This window comes from Colias eurytheme, chromosome 32 (genome assembly GCF_061535395.1).
Source record: "Colias eurytheme isolate Ceu_HAF_F1 chromosome 32, ilColEury1 Martin Lab GWU primary, whole genome shotgun sequence".
Lineage (NCBI taxonomy): Eukaryota > Metazoa > Arthropoda > Insecta > Lepidoptera > Pieridae > Colias > Colias eurytheme.
Window position 1 is genome coordinate 5,385,659 of NC_143011.1, and position 16,111 is coordinate 5,401,769.

The following is a 16,111-nucleotide window of genomic DNA, read 5'->3' on the forward strand; positions in this document are numbered from 1 at the left end:
ATTGTTTAATTTAGTAAGTTGATGTAAATGTTCTTGGATTATATCCTGTAACTGTGCCTTATATAAATAAATAAATAAATAAATAAATACTATAAGCAGCTATAAGCAGCATCTGTGAATCTAATATCGAACGGCAAAAGGGCTGAGCTAAATTTTAGTTTCAACGTAATAAGAATGAACTACTCAACAACTACTGTACAACTACCTAATTGATGTATTCAGTTGATGTCAAACTGCAGCTAGTCACAAAAACTATTAATTATCAAGAAATTACATTAAATGCACACAATGTAAATCGATTAGGTACTATCGAATACTCCACGTTTAGGACTTATTTGAAGCTAAAAACCAAAAAAAATGTGTGCGTGTGCTACGCGTACGTGTACAGTGTACACACGTAAGAAATGAAACTTCTTTTTGACCTTATTTTTTCAAAAAATAATTTACAATATGCAACTTTACAGAAATATATCAAATCACGCGTGATAGGGATAAGAAAAAAAATGTATGCGTGTACTAGAGTACACACGTAAGAAGTGAAACTTCTTTATGACCTTAAAAATGTCACGAGTATGGCGTAACGCAAAAATGTCACGCGTACGGCGTAACGCAAAAATGTCACGCTTACGGCGTAACGCAAAAATGTTACACTAAATTTTTGTCCAACCCCGATAAAGAAGTTTCACTTCAAAAACTTTCAGAAAACCTGGATGGGTTTTTCTTTTCTCTATTCAATTAAACAGACATTATCTGACGACAGTATGTAAACTGTAAAGGCGCTATTAACCTTAAGATTATTTCCAGTTTTTTTTTTTTTTAAAGTCTTAATATCTTAACATTTAACGTACCCTAACGTTGATGGGATAGTTCTTAATTTTAAAGCAATCTAATGTACTAAAACCAAATGTAGATTCCAAAGATTTATCTTACGCTAGATGTTTATTTGAACACACGCTAATTATCTGTGACATTGTATTATGAACTGCCTAAATAAGGACCCAATAAATTCTCTGTAAAAATTCAAAACTAAATGCCTCGATTTACCTTTTATTCGATAAAACTAAATCTGCAACATTTCATAAAACTTCACATCGTAAAACTGTATACTGTGAATTGTTCACAACTTTATTTTAAGAAATTACCTCAAATATCACCTTAAATAAAACCTACGAAAAGTTTTTTTTTAAACCTCAAATGCACTAGTTAAGGCATTACTTTTCGTTTTTAATCGAATAGCAATAAGGCTGTCTTTGTGTAGCAATTAATTGCTATTTGTCAAGGGTTATAGCCTAAAAAACTAACGCAGGTAGTTTAAGAAATTAATGCGGGTAGTCAAGAAACTAACGCGGGTAGTTAAGAAACTAATTTGAAAGTAATTCGCATACTGTTTTTGTTCTGATACACGGACAAGTGAATGTTAATTGTTTACGTTCGATTGAAGGATCTGGATGCAGTGTACCAATTAATGTGCTTTCTTTGTTAGTGTTAGCTCACAAAATAACAAACATTAAAGCAATTCGTTACTTAATTTATCTTGATGGCAGTGCTTACGCCACAAAGTATTTTTTAAAATTACGTGAATTACCTACTAATGTAAACCCGTCCCTGAATAAGTGAAATAGGTACTGTTAATTTATCACTGCGTAAATAAGTTGAGTTAAATGTAATGCAATAAGATTAAACTATACACTGGTCTTGTAGGTTACAACTTTTAACAAAATCTGTAATCATTACATTCGGTACAGCCTGTAAATTAGCGCTGTTTTTGTGCAGCATTTTGCCGAGGCTGTGACCATTTTCCTCAATTAATTTTAAAATAAATTTTGTAACTAATGTTTTTGGCAATAAATTTCTTTTTCTTTCGAATAAGTTGCTTGAAGTTACTACATTTTGAAAACCTACTTTCCTTATCTTACTGTACACTCAAAGTGGAATGTTATCTACTGACCGGTTTTGTATGAGATTGAAGGATAGTTGCACGACACGTCGACACGTCGCTCTGGTTCCGGTGATCTCAGGCTCGACGTGTTGATGGTAGTGATGGTAGCGCGACGCCCGGCGTGGTATTGCGGTGCCTGGCGTGGATGTGCAACACCTGGCGTGGTGTCGCGGAGCCCAGCTTGGTGCCGCGGCGCTCAGTATGGATGCGTAATGCACCACATGACGCAACGCATGACGCTCGACGCATGATGCTCGACGCTCGACGCATGATACTCGAAGCCGGATGCTCGACGCGATGGCACGGTGCACGACATGACACGGCGCTGCTCTCGATGATACGATGATGCTCGCTTCCGACTTCTTGCTGTTCCCGTTGAAACTGGATCGAAGTGCCACGTGGTTGCGGCGCTTTGACTTTTAATCAGGTTATCGTATATCGTATCGAGGTTATCGTCACGTGTTTTCTCATTTGCTCGATTTGATCCCAATTCTGATGTCGGAGCAAGATGTAGATTGTGAATCTATTTTCAAGCTGTGGGCGTTGCGTTGGGTAATCGAGCAAAGAAACACCTCAAACTCAATCATTTCTTTATTTACCACCGATTCGGAAAGCAGTATCTACAGAGAAGAACCGGCAAGAAACTCTATAGTTGCTCTTTTTAATCATGTCAGTTTTACAATACAGTCATTTTAATACAATCACTTTAAATACAATCACTTTTAATAACCGTTACGTTACACATTTAAATTAAACACTAGCAAAGAAAAGGTTAACAGTTCCTAGTAGTGGAAGATCCGAACTCTTCGATGTTCGAATGTGAAGTGCCGTCCCGAGGGCGAGCCTTCACGGGCTCGACCCGGTACAAGCATGAAGTAAGCCGCCAACTTCACTGTGCTGCCACCTCCCGGAACTCGTGCTTAGAGTCGTTTTACATCCGCGCTATTGACCGTCTCCGACACGGCCATCCTGCGCTGAACACGTCCTCGTGTTTGTGGGTGCTGTAACACAGAAAACATCTCGCACAGTACATGCTCTTCGGCCAATCCTGACAAATTTTTACAATTAAACTCGGATATTTAATTTTTAGGCTTTTAAACCACAAAACTGAAAAAAACTAAATCCTTAAGATCACTTAGTTGTCCGTACGTCTATCAGTCTATCTATCAAGACCTTTGAAATTCATATCGCATACCATCGTCCCGTTAAGCTTTGAAAAGTTATAACAGTCGATCAAAAGATAGTAGTTTTCGACATTCGCAGGGGACACGAGGAATCAATACCTTCAGGATATTTCTTGTGAACACAGAATCATGAAATTTGTACAAGAAACGTCCTATAGCAAAGAATCTCATAATACAAAATTTAAGTTCATATGAAAACAGGTTTTTTTCTTAATTTGAATACCTTAAAATAATTTCCAACTTCAACCCTTTGAAATTAACCATTTTGATTAAAGTAATGAAACATTGAATCCTGATCATTTCGATTAAATTTATGAACTACTAACTACTAAAAGAAAATAACGCTTAAGCAACCAAATACCACTTTCACTGCTATTGTCATCAGCAGATCATTATTAAAGTATCACAAAAAAACTAGGGCATGAATCTTATCCGAGTCCTGTGGCTTTTCACTAAGCCCATCATCACGCACGCATTCCACCGAATGCCAACTCTGGCTTTTCACTAAGCCCAACATCACACACGCATTCCACCGAATGCCAACTCTGGCTTTTCACTAAGCCCAACAACACACACGCATTCCTCCGAATGCAAACTCTGGCTTTTCACTAAGCCCAACAACACACACGCATTCCTCCGAATGCAAACTCTGGCTTTTCACTAAGCCCCACAACAAACCTCATGTTTGTTCCACACGCATTCCTCCGAATGCCGAGTCCCACGGACTCCCATATTCCAATGGTCTCTACAAGACCCAACCTCCGCCAGCGTCACCCGCGCACCGCGTATCCACGGTTTACTATAAGCAGCTATCTGTACTCCTAATAGCAGACGCCGGTTTCAAACGGACTACGGTAATACCGCGTATCCACGGTTCACTATAAGCAGCCATAGCTCCTAATAGCAGACACCGATTTCAACGGACTACGGCTACGAAATGACTACTGGCACTCTCTGACCAAACGAACTAAGATTCATCGCTACCACTCAACTCAAACTCAAATTTCAAACACTAACCAACTTCAAGTGGTACTTGGCCCTCAGGCATCCTCAATATATTAACAAGGTGAAGTTACCCGAACATAGTATAAACAAAATCTGTCTTTTCAAAGTGATTATTGGTGTTTACAGGATTCAATAGCTCAACAGTAAAAAAAAGTGAAACCTGAACTGAACTATTACTCATCCAACAGAATCAATATTCTTAATCGTTTTTCATTTTAATAAACTCAAGTTATCTCCTATACAGCCATACCGACAATCATGCGTCCTCGTACGCCATTTCTCACACTACATTACTACGGTAATTCATCTCGGGATACCAAAATAGCTACTATCCTGCCTCGGCCCACACTGACCTTACAGGGTTACCATACTGCCCCAGTCCTCCTGACCGGTCAGAACACATCTACTATCCTGGACTTCATGCCAGATAGAACACCACAATCCTTCGACGAACTACATTACCATCACAATATTATTTCACGCAACACACATTTACTTCACAACGTACGAGACAACACAACCATCAGTATGCTACAACTATACTCCACTACAACTCTACTGAATTATACCTCCCAAGTCTATCATAGTGATAGCCTGTGCAGCTTGCTCAAATTTTAACAGCAGTTTTATTTTGTTGTTATGATCATTGACAAACAAATGTGACAACAGCACAAAAATAACATCTTAAAAAGTTTAAAACGAATAATTCGTAACTGAACCGCAGAAAACACTCAAAGTGGTGAAAGCTTATTCTCAACTGAATATTTACCAACTTGAATTTAAAGTAATCATGTGATAACATATCTGCCTACAAAAAAATCGCGAGAAACCCTTCAAATTTTTTTTTTATCGGCAAATTTGAAAACTCAACTTAAAACAATTATTAAGTGTAGGCTTAAACTCATCTGTGAATCTAATATCGAACGGCAATAGGGCTGAGCTAAATTTTAGTTTCAACGTAATAAGAATGAACTGCTCAACAACTACTGTACAACTACCTAATTGATGTATTCAGTTGATGTCAAACTGCAGCTAGTCACAAAAACTATTATCAAGAAATTACATTAAATGCACACAATGTAAATCGATTAGGTACTATCGAATACTCCACGTTTAGGACTTATTTGAAGCTAAAAACCAAAAAAAATGTGTGCGTGTGCTACGCGTACGTGTACACACGTAAGAAATGAAACTTCTTTTTGACCTTATTTTTTCAAAAAATAATTTACAATATGCAACTTTACAGAAATATATCAAATCACGCGTGATAGGGATAAGAAAAAAAATGTATGCGTGTACTAGAGTACACACGTAAGAAGTGAAACTTCTTTATGACCTTAAAAATGTCACGAGTATGGCGTAACGCAAAAATGTCACGCGTACGGCGTAACGCAAAAATGTCACGCTTACGGCGTAACGCAAAAATGTTACACTAAATTTTTGTCCAACCCCGATAAAGAAGTTTCACTTCAAAAACTTTCAGAAAACCTGGATGGGTTTTTCTTTTCTCTATTCAATTAAACAGACATTATCTGACGACAGTATGTAAACTGTAAAGGCGCTATTAACCTTAAGATTATTTCCAGTTTTTTTTTTTTTTAAAGTCTTAATATCTTAACATTTAACGTACCCTAACGTTGATGGGATAGTTCTTAATTTTAAAGCAATCTAATGTACTAAAACCAAATGTAGATTCCAAAGATTTATCTTACGCTAGATGTTTATTTGAACACACGCTAATTATCTGTGACATTGTATTATGAACTGCCTAAATAAGGACCCAATAAATTCTCTGTAAAAATTCAAAACTAAATGCCTCGATTTACCTTTTATTCGATAAAACTAAATCTGCAACATTTCATAAAACTTCATATCGTAAAACTGTATACTGTGAATTGTTCACAACTTTATTTTAAGAAATTACCTCAAATATCACCTTAAATAAAACCTACGAAAAGTTTTTTTTTAAACCTCAAATGCACTAGTTAAGGCATTACTTTTCGTTTTTAATCGAATAGCAATAAGGCTGTCTTTGTGTAGCAATTAATTGCTATTTGTCAAGGGTTATAGCCTAAAAAACCAACGCAGGTAGTTTAAGAAATTAATGCGGGTAGTCAAGAAACTAACGCGGGTAGTTAAGAAACTAATTTGAAAGTAATTCGCATACTGTTTTTGTTCTGATACACGGACAAGTGAATGTTTATTGTTTACGTTCGATTGAAGGATCTGGATGCAGTGTACCAATTAATGTGCTTTCTTTGTTAGTGTTAGCTCACAAAATAACAAACATTAAAGCAATTCGTTACTTAATTTATCTTGATGGCAGTGCTTACGCCACAAAGTATTTTTTAAAATTACGTGAATTACCTACTAATGTAAACCCGTCCCTGAATAAGTGAAATAGGTACTGTTAATTTATCACTGCGTAAATAAGTTGAATTAAATGTAATGCAATAAGATTAAACTATACACTGGTCTTGTAGGTTACAACTTTTAACAAAATCTGTAATCATTACATTCGGTACAGCCTGTAAATTAGCGCTGTTTTTGTGCAGCATTTTGCCGAGGCTGTGACCATTTTCCTCAATTAATTTTAAAATAAATTTTGTAACTAATGTTTTTGGCAATAAATTTCTTTTTCTTTCGAATAAGTTGCTTGAAGTTACTACATTTTGAAAACCTACTTTCTTTATCTTACTGTACACTCAAAGTGGAATGTTATCTACTGACCGGTTTTGTATGAGATTGAAGGATAGTTGCACGACACGTCGACACGTCGCTCTGGTTCCGGTGATCTCAGGCTCGACGTGTTGATGGTAGTGATGGTAGCGCGACGCCCGGCGTGGTATTGCGGTGCCTGGCGTGGATGTGCAACACCTGGCGTGGTGTCGCGGAGCCCAGCTTGGTGCCGCGGCGCTCAGTATGGATGCGTAATGCACCACATGGCGCAACGCATGACGCTCGATGCATGATGCTCGACGCTCGACGCATGATGCTCGAAGCCGGATGCTCGACGCGATGGCACGGTGCACGACATGACACGGCGCTGCTCTCGATGATACGATGATGCTCGCTTCCGACTTCTTGCTGTTCCCGTTGAAACTGGATCGAAGTGCCACGTGGTTGCGGCGCTTTGACTTTTAATCAGGTTATCGTATATCGTATCGAGGTTATCGTCACGTGTTTTCTCATTTGCTCGATTTGATCCCAATTCTGATGTCGGAGCAAGATGTAGATTGTGAATCTATTTTCAAGCTGTGGGCGTTGCGTTGGGTAATCGAGCAAAGAAACACCTCAAACTCAATCATTTCTTTATTTACCACCGATTCGGAAAGAACGCGGACAAGGGAACGATGACCCAGAAGAGTTTTATCAGGAGTTAGAGAAAAAAATGAAGGAAATTATATCGGCAGATCGAAGAGGGTGTGATGCCCCGAAATCTGATACTATTGACAAAGAATCAGTAGAATTAAATGCAGTAGAAAAACCCAGTAGTCCAGAGATATAATTATGATCTCCGAAGTTTATATAATTATGATAATTTTACGGAATTTTAAAAGCATATAAGTAGTTTACTAAATGTTACTTCATTACATATACATAATTGTAAATGAATAGGTCACAATGGTTATTTTATTGGTATACTAGATTTCCGCCCGCGGCTTCGCCTGCGTTTTCAAAGGAAAACCCGCATAGTTCCCGTTCCCGTGGGATTTCCGGGATAAAACCTATCCTATGTGTTAATCCAAGTTACCCTCTATATGTGTGCTAAATTTCATTGTAATCGGTTCAGTAGTTTTTACGTGAAAGAGTAACAAACATCCATACATCCATACAAACTTTCGCCTTTATAATAGTATTAAGATAATTGTTTATTTAATTATTTTATAATTACCTGCTTATCCAGGAGGCTATTCGAGATAATAGCACGATGGATTATTAGTTGAATATCAACTTACCTAAACTTAATTAATTTTAAGTAATTTTATAAGTACCCTCGATAACAATACTGTTTGCAATATCACGCGACACTCCATCGTATCGCATTCAAAATTGGGAATCGGAGTGCGAGGATCTGTGGTTCATGACTGAGGTATTGTTAAATGGTAAGACAATTAAGTTAGCTATTTATATATAATATAACGACTTATGCCCTTATGCACTATGTTCATAATCGCACAACACGACTTATATTATTGCCAGTTTTGGTTTTATAGAAATGATGTGACTTATTATGCTTGAAATTTGTGTACTTTATGACTCAATTGAGGCTTTTTAGTGGAAAAACTATGCACGTAGCTTGAAAAACGAATGAAATCAACGGGTTTTTTTATCGTTATTAGATAATAAAAACAAAACATCATTTAGGTATTTATGCATTTAACCCTAGAAGTCCAATCTACGTAAATTTGACGTATGAACTCTTCTATATTTACCATCGAATCGCTGCAAAATCCAGAACCAACTCATTAGCCGTCGAGACCTAGCAGTACATAGTTGGCTCATCCATGTAAATTCCGCCATTTGGTTGTAAAGAGGATGTTGTGCGTCATTTTGACGTATAATTGGGCTTTTCGTAACTTTTAAAATTGTTTCAAATTTTTATTTTGTGATTTATTTGAATGATTTTTTTCCAAGTCACGTTTCACATGATATCTATAGTATTATACTATAGATTGAGTATAAAATGGGATCCAGACAACTTTTATACTAGGACGAAAAACCTTCAATTTTAGTAAATGACGATTATTGTCCTCCGCTGGATTTGGACTTCAAGCAAAGGGATTGGGTGGCTGAAGATGTTGTCCGGAGTAAAACCGAATATGTTATGGGGTTTTGTTACCCATGTATAATGAAAGTCGTAGATTGTAAAATAAACCTTTAATCGATCTTTCAATAATACAGTACTATGTTGTTAATGCTATACAATGTTTCACCAGTCACCACAATGAGTCTAGTCTGTACAGGTTAGCAGGAGACAATCATTGAGTATTGGTATTAAATACGTATCAACTGCGTATTGCGTTTTGCGTATTAACTATTCTGCCGTCCTTTAACTAGAAAGCCGTTAAGCCCACGAAGTGAGTTTCGAGTAAATGGCAAAAAACACGGAAATCGTTATTTCTTAAAAATTATGACACTTAGAATAATTATTGTGAGATACATCGATCGAAATTTAATTATATTATATATAAATAATAGAATGCATAGAACGTGCATAGAATAAAATAGTAGGTAGCGTTTATTTCCCTCTGAGTAAGTAGTGTGTATTGTGTATCAAAAGTAACATTCAATTATGTATTGTGTTAATTTTATTTATTACGGATTCAACATCAAACAACTCTACGGTAAGTATCAAGGTGCGTATTAACTATAGAGCTATTATTTATTACCTTACCTAATACCTATAGGTATGTTATAGCTAATTGCTGCTGGGCGCTGGCTGCGATTTCGTCCATGTATCTACTGAAAGGTTTCATGACATAATATGAGCACAGGGGAATAAAATAAAAATACCAGTATGTACATCCAAAAATATTTATTTCAATTATTACAAATTATCCTTAATCTAATTTTGAAAATCTAACACTGAATTAGATTCCTTACAATAATATTATTCAAATTAATAACAAAATAACGTATTTTACGGCTAAATTAATATTGAACTAATTATCTAGTTAAAACACGAAAGCGCATTACCTTGTTATACCAAAAATTTTATATGATACAATATTTTCAACTGATATCGAAATGTACGAAAATAGTAATAATGTAATTGAACTGAGAACATAATATTTTAATATTCAGACAAAGCTGTATTGTTTCGATATACGTAGTTTTTATTGTAAACTGCACATAATATTTTCATAGAAAAATACTGTAAAACAACAGATGATGAAATTTTCAAATAATTTGGAAAATCCAAAAGTGCACGCCTCATAATTTTTTTTTAATAAATATTTATTAATTATTATTTTTGTTTATTTAATAACAATTAAACCACATCGAATCAGACCCTGAAAAATGAAAGGGTTCTATTCCTGAGCATACTCAAGCGTAAGAGAAAAAAAAAGACTCGATTAGTAAAGTATTTCGGTCGCTATCGTGCTAACAAGAAAAAGGATCCGCACATACAGACACACGGACGTCCAAGACAGAACTTTTTTAAACTGTTTTTTAACTAGTTTAAATAACAAAAATGAACCGCTTGACAAATAGCAATTAATTGCTACACAAAGACAGCCTTATTGCTATTCGATTAAAAACGAAAAGTAATGCCTTAACTAGTGCATTTGAGGTTTAAAAAAAAACTTTTCGTAGGTTTTATTTAAGGTGATATTTGAGGTAATTTCTTAAAATAAAGTTGTGAACAATTCACAGTATACAGTTTTACGATATGAAGTTTTATGAAATGTTGCAGATTTAGTTTTATCGAATAAAAGGTAAATCGAGGCATTTAGTTTTGAATTTTTACAGAGAATTTATTGGGTCCTTATTTAGGCAGTTCATAATACAATGTCACAGATAATTAGCGTGTGTTCAAATAAACATCTAGCGTAAGATAAATCTTTGGAATCTACATTTGGTTTTAGTACATTAGATTGCTTTAAAATTAAGAACTATCCCATCAACGTTAGGGTACGTTAAATGTTAAGATATTAAGACTTTAAAAAAAAAAAAAACTGGAAATAATCTTAAGGTTAATAGCGCCTTTACAGTTTACATACTGTCGTCAGATAATGTCTGTTTAATTGAATAGAGAAAAGAAAAACCCATCCAGGTTTTCTGAAAGTTTTTGAAGTGAAACTTCTTTATCGGGGTTGGACAAAAATTTAGTGTAACATTTTTGCGTTACGCCGTAAGCGTGACATTTTTGCGTTACGCCGTACGCGTGACATTTTTGCGTTACGCCATACTCGTGACATTTTTAAGGTCATAAAGAAGTTTCACTTCTTACGTGTGTACTCTATTTATTTATTTATTTATTTATTTATTTATTCTTTATTGTACATTAGGTTTAATCTTATTTTATAATATCTTAATGGATTTAAATGTACAAAAGGCGGCCTTATGGCTCTAAGCCATCTCTGCCAGGCAACCTTCAGGTAAAGGACAGAGCATAATATTATACCAAAGGCTAGGAAGCCAAATAACTAATAAATTTAAAATAATTAATTTGAAGAAAAAAAAAAAAAGAATAATAATAATAAAATAAAAATAAAGCACAACGTCACACATAATTTATAAATACAACATAAATTTATATATAAAAATTACTTATATTTATATACATATAAAATGCATAAACATAATTATACATAAGATTACAATATATAAATACTTCACTATAAATAGATAACATACATACTATATATACATACTATACAAAATATACAATATACATATAATATACAATATACATACAATATTTATATAGATAGATAGTAGTCTTTAAGCATTTTTTTAAAGGATCTTATCGTCTGGGCGCCACGAATCGTTTCAGGAAGGGCATTCCATAAACGGATACCCGATACAGTAAACGATGTACCGAATAATTTACTACCATGCACAGGAAAACGGAGTAGAAAGTTATTAGAGGATCGGAGAGTATAGGATTCAGAAGCAAGGTAATGGAAATTGGATTTCAAGTAGGAGGGAGTACTGGGATGAAAAAGAATGGAATAGAGGAGATAGAGAGTGTGAGCATTCCGACGCAGGCGTATAGGTAGCCACTTGAGCTTCTTGCGAAATTCTGACACGTGATCAAATTTACGTAGACCATATATAAATCTGATGCAGAAATTTTGCAATCGTTCAAGTTTATTGAGCTGATCTTCGCTCAGGTTCGTGTAACAAGAGTCCGCGTAGTCTAAAAGGGGAAGGAGAAGGGATTGAGCTAGCATAACTTTGGTGGGTATAGGCAAGAAACGACTCAAGCGCTTCAAAGAGTTTGCGGCAGCAAATACTCTTTTACTAACTGCTTTGACTTGAGGCACCCATGATAACACCTCGTCGAAAGTTATGCCTAGATTTTTTACTTCAGAACTATAGGGTATGACAATTCCATTCAAGTGCACAGGGGGTAAATCGGCCCAGCTTATTTTTGAGCGGAGTTGTGGACTTCCAATTATAATGACTTGACTTTTGCGTGGGTTGATCTGAATTCCAAAAAGTGTACTCCACTTACTGATGGAAGCTAAATCAGTGTTGGTCGCTCTGATAGCCTCCGGCAGAGACCCTGCGTCTGAGTGAGTGTAAATTTGAAGATCATCTGCATACATATGGTAGAGAGACGTTATATGAGGAGTCAAAGAATTTATGAAAATGGCAAAAAGGAGTGGAGACAACACGCCACCCTGTGGTACACCAGCAACGAGATTACACCACGATGAATATTGATCATCATTCATAATACGCTGCCGACGACCAATCAGGTAACTACGAAACCAATCAATTGCCGGAGGAGAGATATTAATAGATTTTAGCAAACTCAACAGGATTTCAAAGTCAACGGAGTTAAAAGCTTGACTGAAGTCTAACAATGTTAGAACTGTGAGATGCTGCTTGTCCATACTTAAACGAATATCATCGGCGACTTTGACTAGGGCAGTTACCGTGCTATGACCAGGGCGGAAACCGGACTGGTAAGGACTTAGGATGTTGTGACTGTACAAGAACTGGCTCAACTGTTTATGAATTAAGCGTTCCAGTACTTTGGACAGAAAAGGTAGGATAGAGATAGGACGATACTCATTGAAGGATGTTGGATTGTTTTTTTTAGGTAGGGGGATGACATGAGCATCTTTCCAGATGGACGGGAAGCTGTGGGACGTAATGGAAAAGTTGAGGATGTGAGTAATGATGGAAACAATTATATCAAGGATTGGGATGATCATGTTACGGCAAATGCGGTCAGTGCCAACGGCCTTCGAAGTTATGGACAAGATAATCTTCTTAACATCACCAACGGCAAATTGAGTAAAAGTAAACGGAGGATAGTTAGGAGTTGGAAGGCTAGAGATTTGATTTATGCAGGTTTGGCTACTAAAATTAGGAATAGGACTGTATGAACAGAAGAAGTTATTAAGATCATTAAGATTGAGGTCGGATGGGAATTGATGATTACTATTTTTCCCAACTCCTAATGATTTAAGAAATTTCCAAATATTTTGGGGGTCGCCGTTTTCGACCGATTCGTGGATATGGCGTCGTTGTGCATCTCTACACATAGTGTTGCAGTGATTTCGTATTTTCTTGTATTTTTCACGTTTATCATCAGACTTACAGGATCTCAGTTTAGCTTTTGCACGATTTTTTTTCTTTATCAAAAGTCGGATTTCGGGTGTAAGCCAAGGTGAAGGAGCTTGCTTTAATTTTACTGGCCTAAGTGGTGCATGCCTATCGTATAACTGAGTTATAAGGAGACTAAAGTTCTGAACCTTGTCGTCAATCGATTCAGCGTTTAAGACAGGCATCCAATTAATATTGCGGGCATCATCACAAAGTCGCTCTTTGTCCACACCACCAAAGTTACGACGCAGGACAGTTACTTTTTTTGCACGGGGCAACTGGATGTTGTAGGAGAGGAAAATAAGGTCGTGATAGGAGAAGGAGACGGCTGGGAATTGCCCGTGCTTAGGAACCAGATTAGGTGCTGAGACAAACATTAAATCTAAAAGAGAAGGAGTAGAGTTTGGGAAGAAGTGTGTTGCTTTTGAGGATAGACAATGTAAATTAAAGGAGTCAGTGATAGAAAGGAGTTTAGAGCTACGCGAATCTTTTCGTAATAAACATGTATTAAAATCTCCCATCAAAATTACATGAGTATATAGAGGGATGTGCTCGTCAAGAGTGTTTTCAAAGTTGTTGAAGAAATTAGTGGTTACAGAGGGACTATAGAAAACACCCAGAAGAACTTTTGTGTGAAGGAGGGAAATTTCGATGAGAAGATGTTCCGCCGCATCGGATGGAGGAGGCTGAGGTGAAGAGCTAATAATAGTGAAAGGAATGTGCGATCGTAAGTAAATAGCCACACCCCCACCACCCCTTCCGACACGGTCGTTACGAATTAAGTGAAAGCCAGGAAGATGATAGAAGGAAGAAGGAAGACTAGGTTTGAGCCAAGACTCGGACACCAAGATAGCGTGGAGATTAGTGCAGTCAAAAGAGATCAACATATCAGGAAAGTGCGCCGGAATGCTCTGAGCGTTTATGTGAACTACGTTGAAATTTTGAGGATAAGAGGAGAATTCGGAAGAAATTGAGGAATTAATAGAAGGAAAAGATGCATCGTAAAAATTATCGTTACTGCACGAGCTACCAGACGAGGAAATGGATAGGAATTCATCAGAGCTACTATTTATATCGCTAAAAGACATTCTTTAAAATAATTATAAATAAGAAAAAAAATATATATATATAAATATAATATATACCTATAAAAATATAATAAATGAATAATATATAAATTATAGTAAATAAACGAAGTTGTACTATGCATTTATCCTGTACCCTCCAGCAAAATAAAATGAAATTATTACATAATAAACGCTTGACAAACCAAATCATTACAATATCTATACAAAAACAAGGCAGAACATAATTTTTAATTTTAACAATTAATTGAACCAAAGTCTTAGTATCAACACGACTAAAAACTACTCTTTGACAGATTTTGACATTGACTTGACAACTAAGTGACATAAGAAAAATAATTATAACTTTGAAGGTTGTTTATTGTTGTTAATTTTAGATTTACCTTACTTTTATGTATAAATTTACAATTAATGTTATTTAGAGAAAGTTTATATATATGGAATATAATATAAGAAAGCAAATAACAAGGTAATCGTCGAAAAGATTAAATAAAAAGTGTAGTATGACATACTTACAAAGCCACAACAATAACAAAGTAAAATTACACATTATTTCACTTTTTGCAGTCTTTTTGGTCTAGAGCCTACAATCTTGTCATCTTTCGTATGATTCCCACTAGCTGGAACAGAAGATGTAGAACAAGCAGCATCAGGAACGGATATTGCATCAACATCTGCAATGCAGGTTGCTCGGTAGCGGGAGCCATTTGGTCCAATTATGAAAATGCAGCCGTCTCTAGTCCAGCACTTATCGATACCGAAACGCTTACGAGCAGACATAAAAGCATTGTGACGTTGCTTGGTCAGAAACTCAGATAGAGTTATACCCGAGCCTTTTAAGGAGATTTTATTTGACCACAACTTATCTCGGAGTTTCACATCACTTAGCTTTAAAATGATTGGTCTAGGTTTACTCTCCTGCATTCGACCCAAACGATGGCAACGATTTATGGACTCTTCAGAGAAATTTGGAAGTTTGAAGTGCTTGGAGATAAGATCACACACAAGAACTGACGGATTCTCTTGACTCTTTTCAGGAACACCGTGAATGAGTAACATTTTGCGTCTACTTCTTGTTTCTTGTTGATCATATAGCTTCATCAAAATTTCCAGTTGGGACTGCAGGCAATCAAGTGATGTTGTGACAAATGCACGGAACGTGTTGAACTCGGCAGCAATTTGAGTGGATGTATCAGTGCTTGCAGGGGCTGGATTTACCAAATTCTTCTGGAATTCTGCCATCCTCTTGTTAAAAGTGACCGTCAGGTCAACCATGGACTGTTTCAGTGATTCTATAGATGTCATGATTTGGATCAATATTATGTTCTAGTGAAGTTGTTGTTAAGCAGTTTATTCAAATGAAATTTTTTAGTGGATATTAAAGCTGGTAGGTACAGAATATTTTAAGATTGTAATTTCATAAAAATGTATGTTAAATTAATTTATTTTATTATTAAACACTTAAGAGCAAGAAAAATACGTTATGACTTTTTGGCGCCTACCCTCGAAAAAAAATCATTCACTATGCTAAGGTGGAATGTATGGAATGGGGTGCGTGTACTCTAGTACACGCATACATTTTTTTTCTTATCCCTATCACGCGTGAT

The 16,111-nt window shown here is 36.0% G+C and overlaps 1 protein-coding gene across 1 annotated transcript; it reads right to left on the minus strand.

The window, feature by feature from the left end:
• Positions 1 to 14,985: 14,985 nt before the first annotated feature.
• LOC149895227 (uncharacterized) lies at positions 14,986 to 15,809 on the minus strand. Its single transcript, XM_090119201.1, has one exon. The coding sequence runs from the start codon at positions 15,807 to 15,809 to the stop codon at positions 15,054 to 15,056; it is 756 nt and encodes a 251-aa protein (XP_089975327.1). The 3' UTR covers positions 14,986 to 15,053.
• Positions 15,810 to 16,111: the final 302 nt, after the last annotated feature.

Excerpts from the sequence above, each read along its gene's own strand:
- LOC149895227 (XM_090119201.1), bottom strand. The coding sequence starts at position 15,809 with ATGACATCTATAGAATCACTGAAACAGTCCATGGTTGACCTGACGGTC.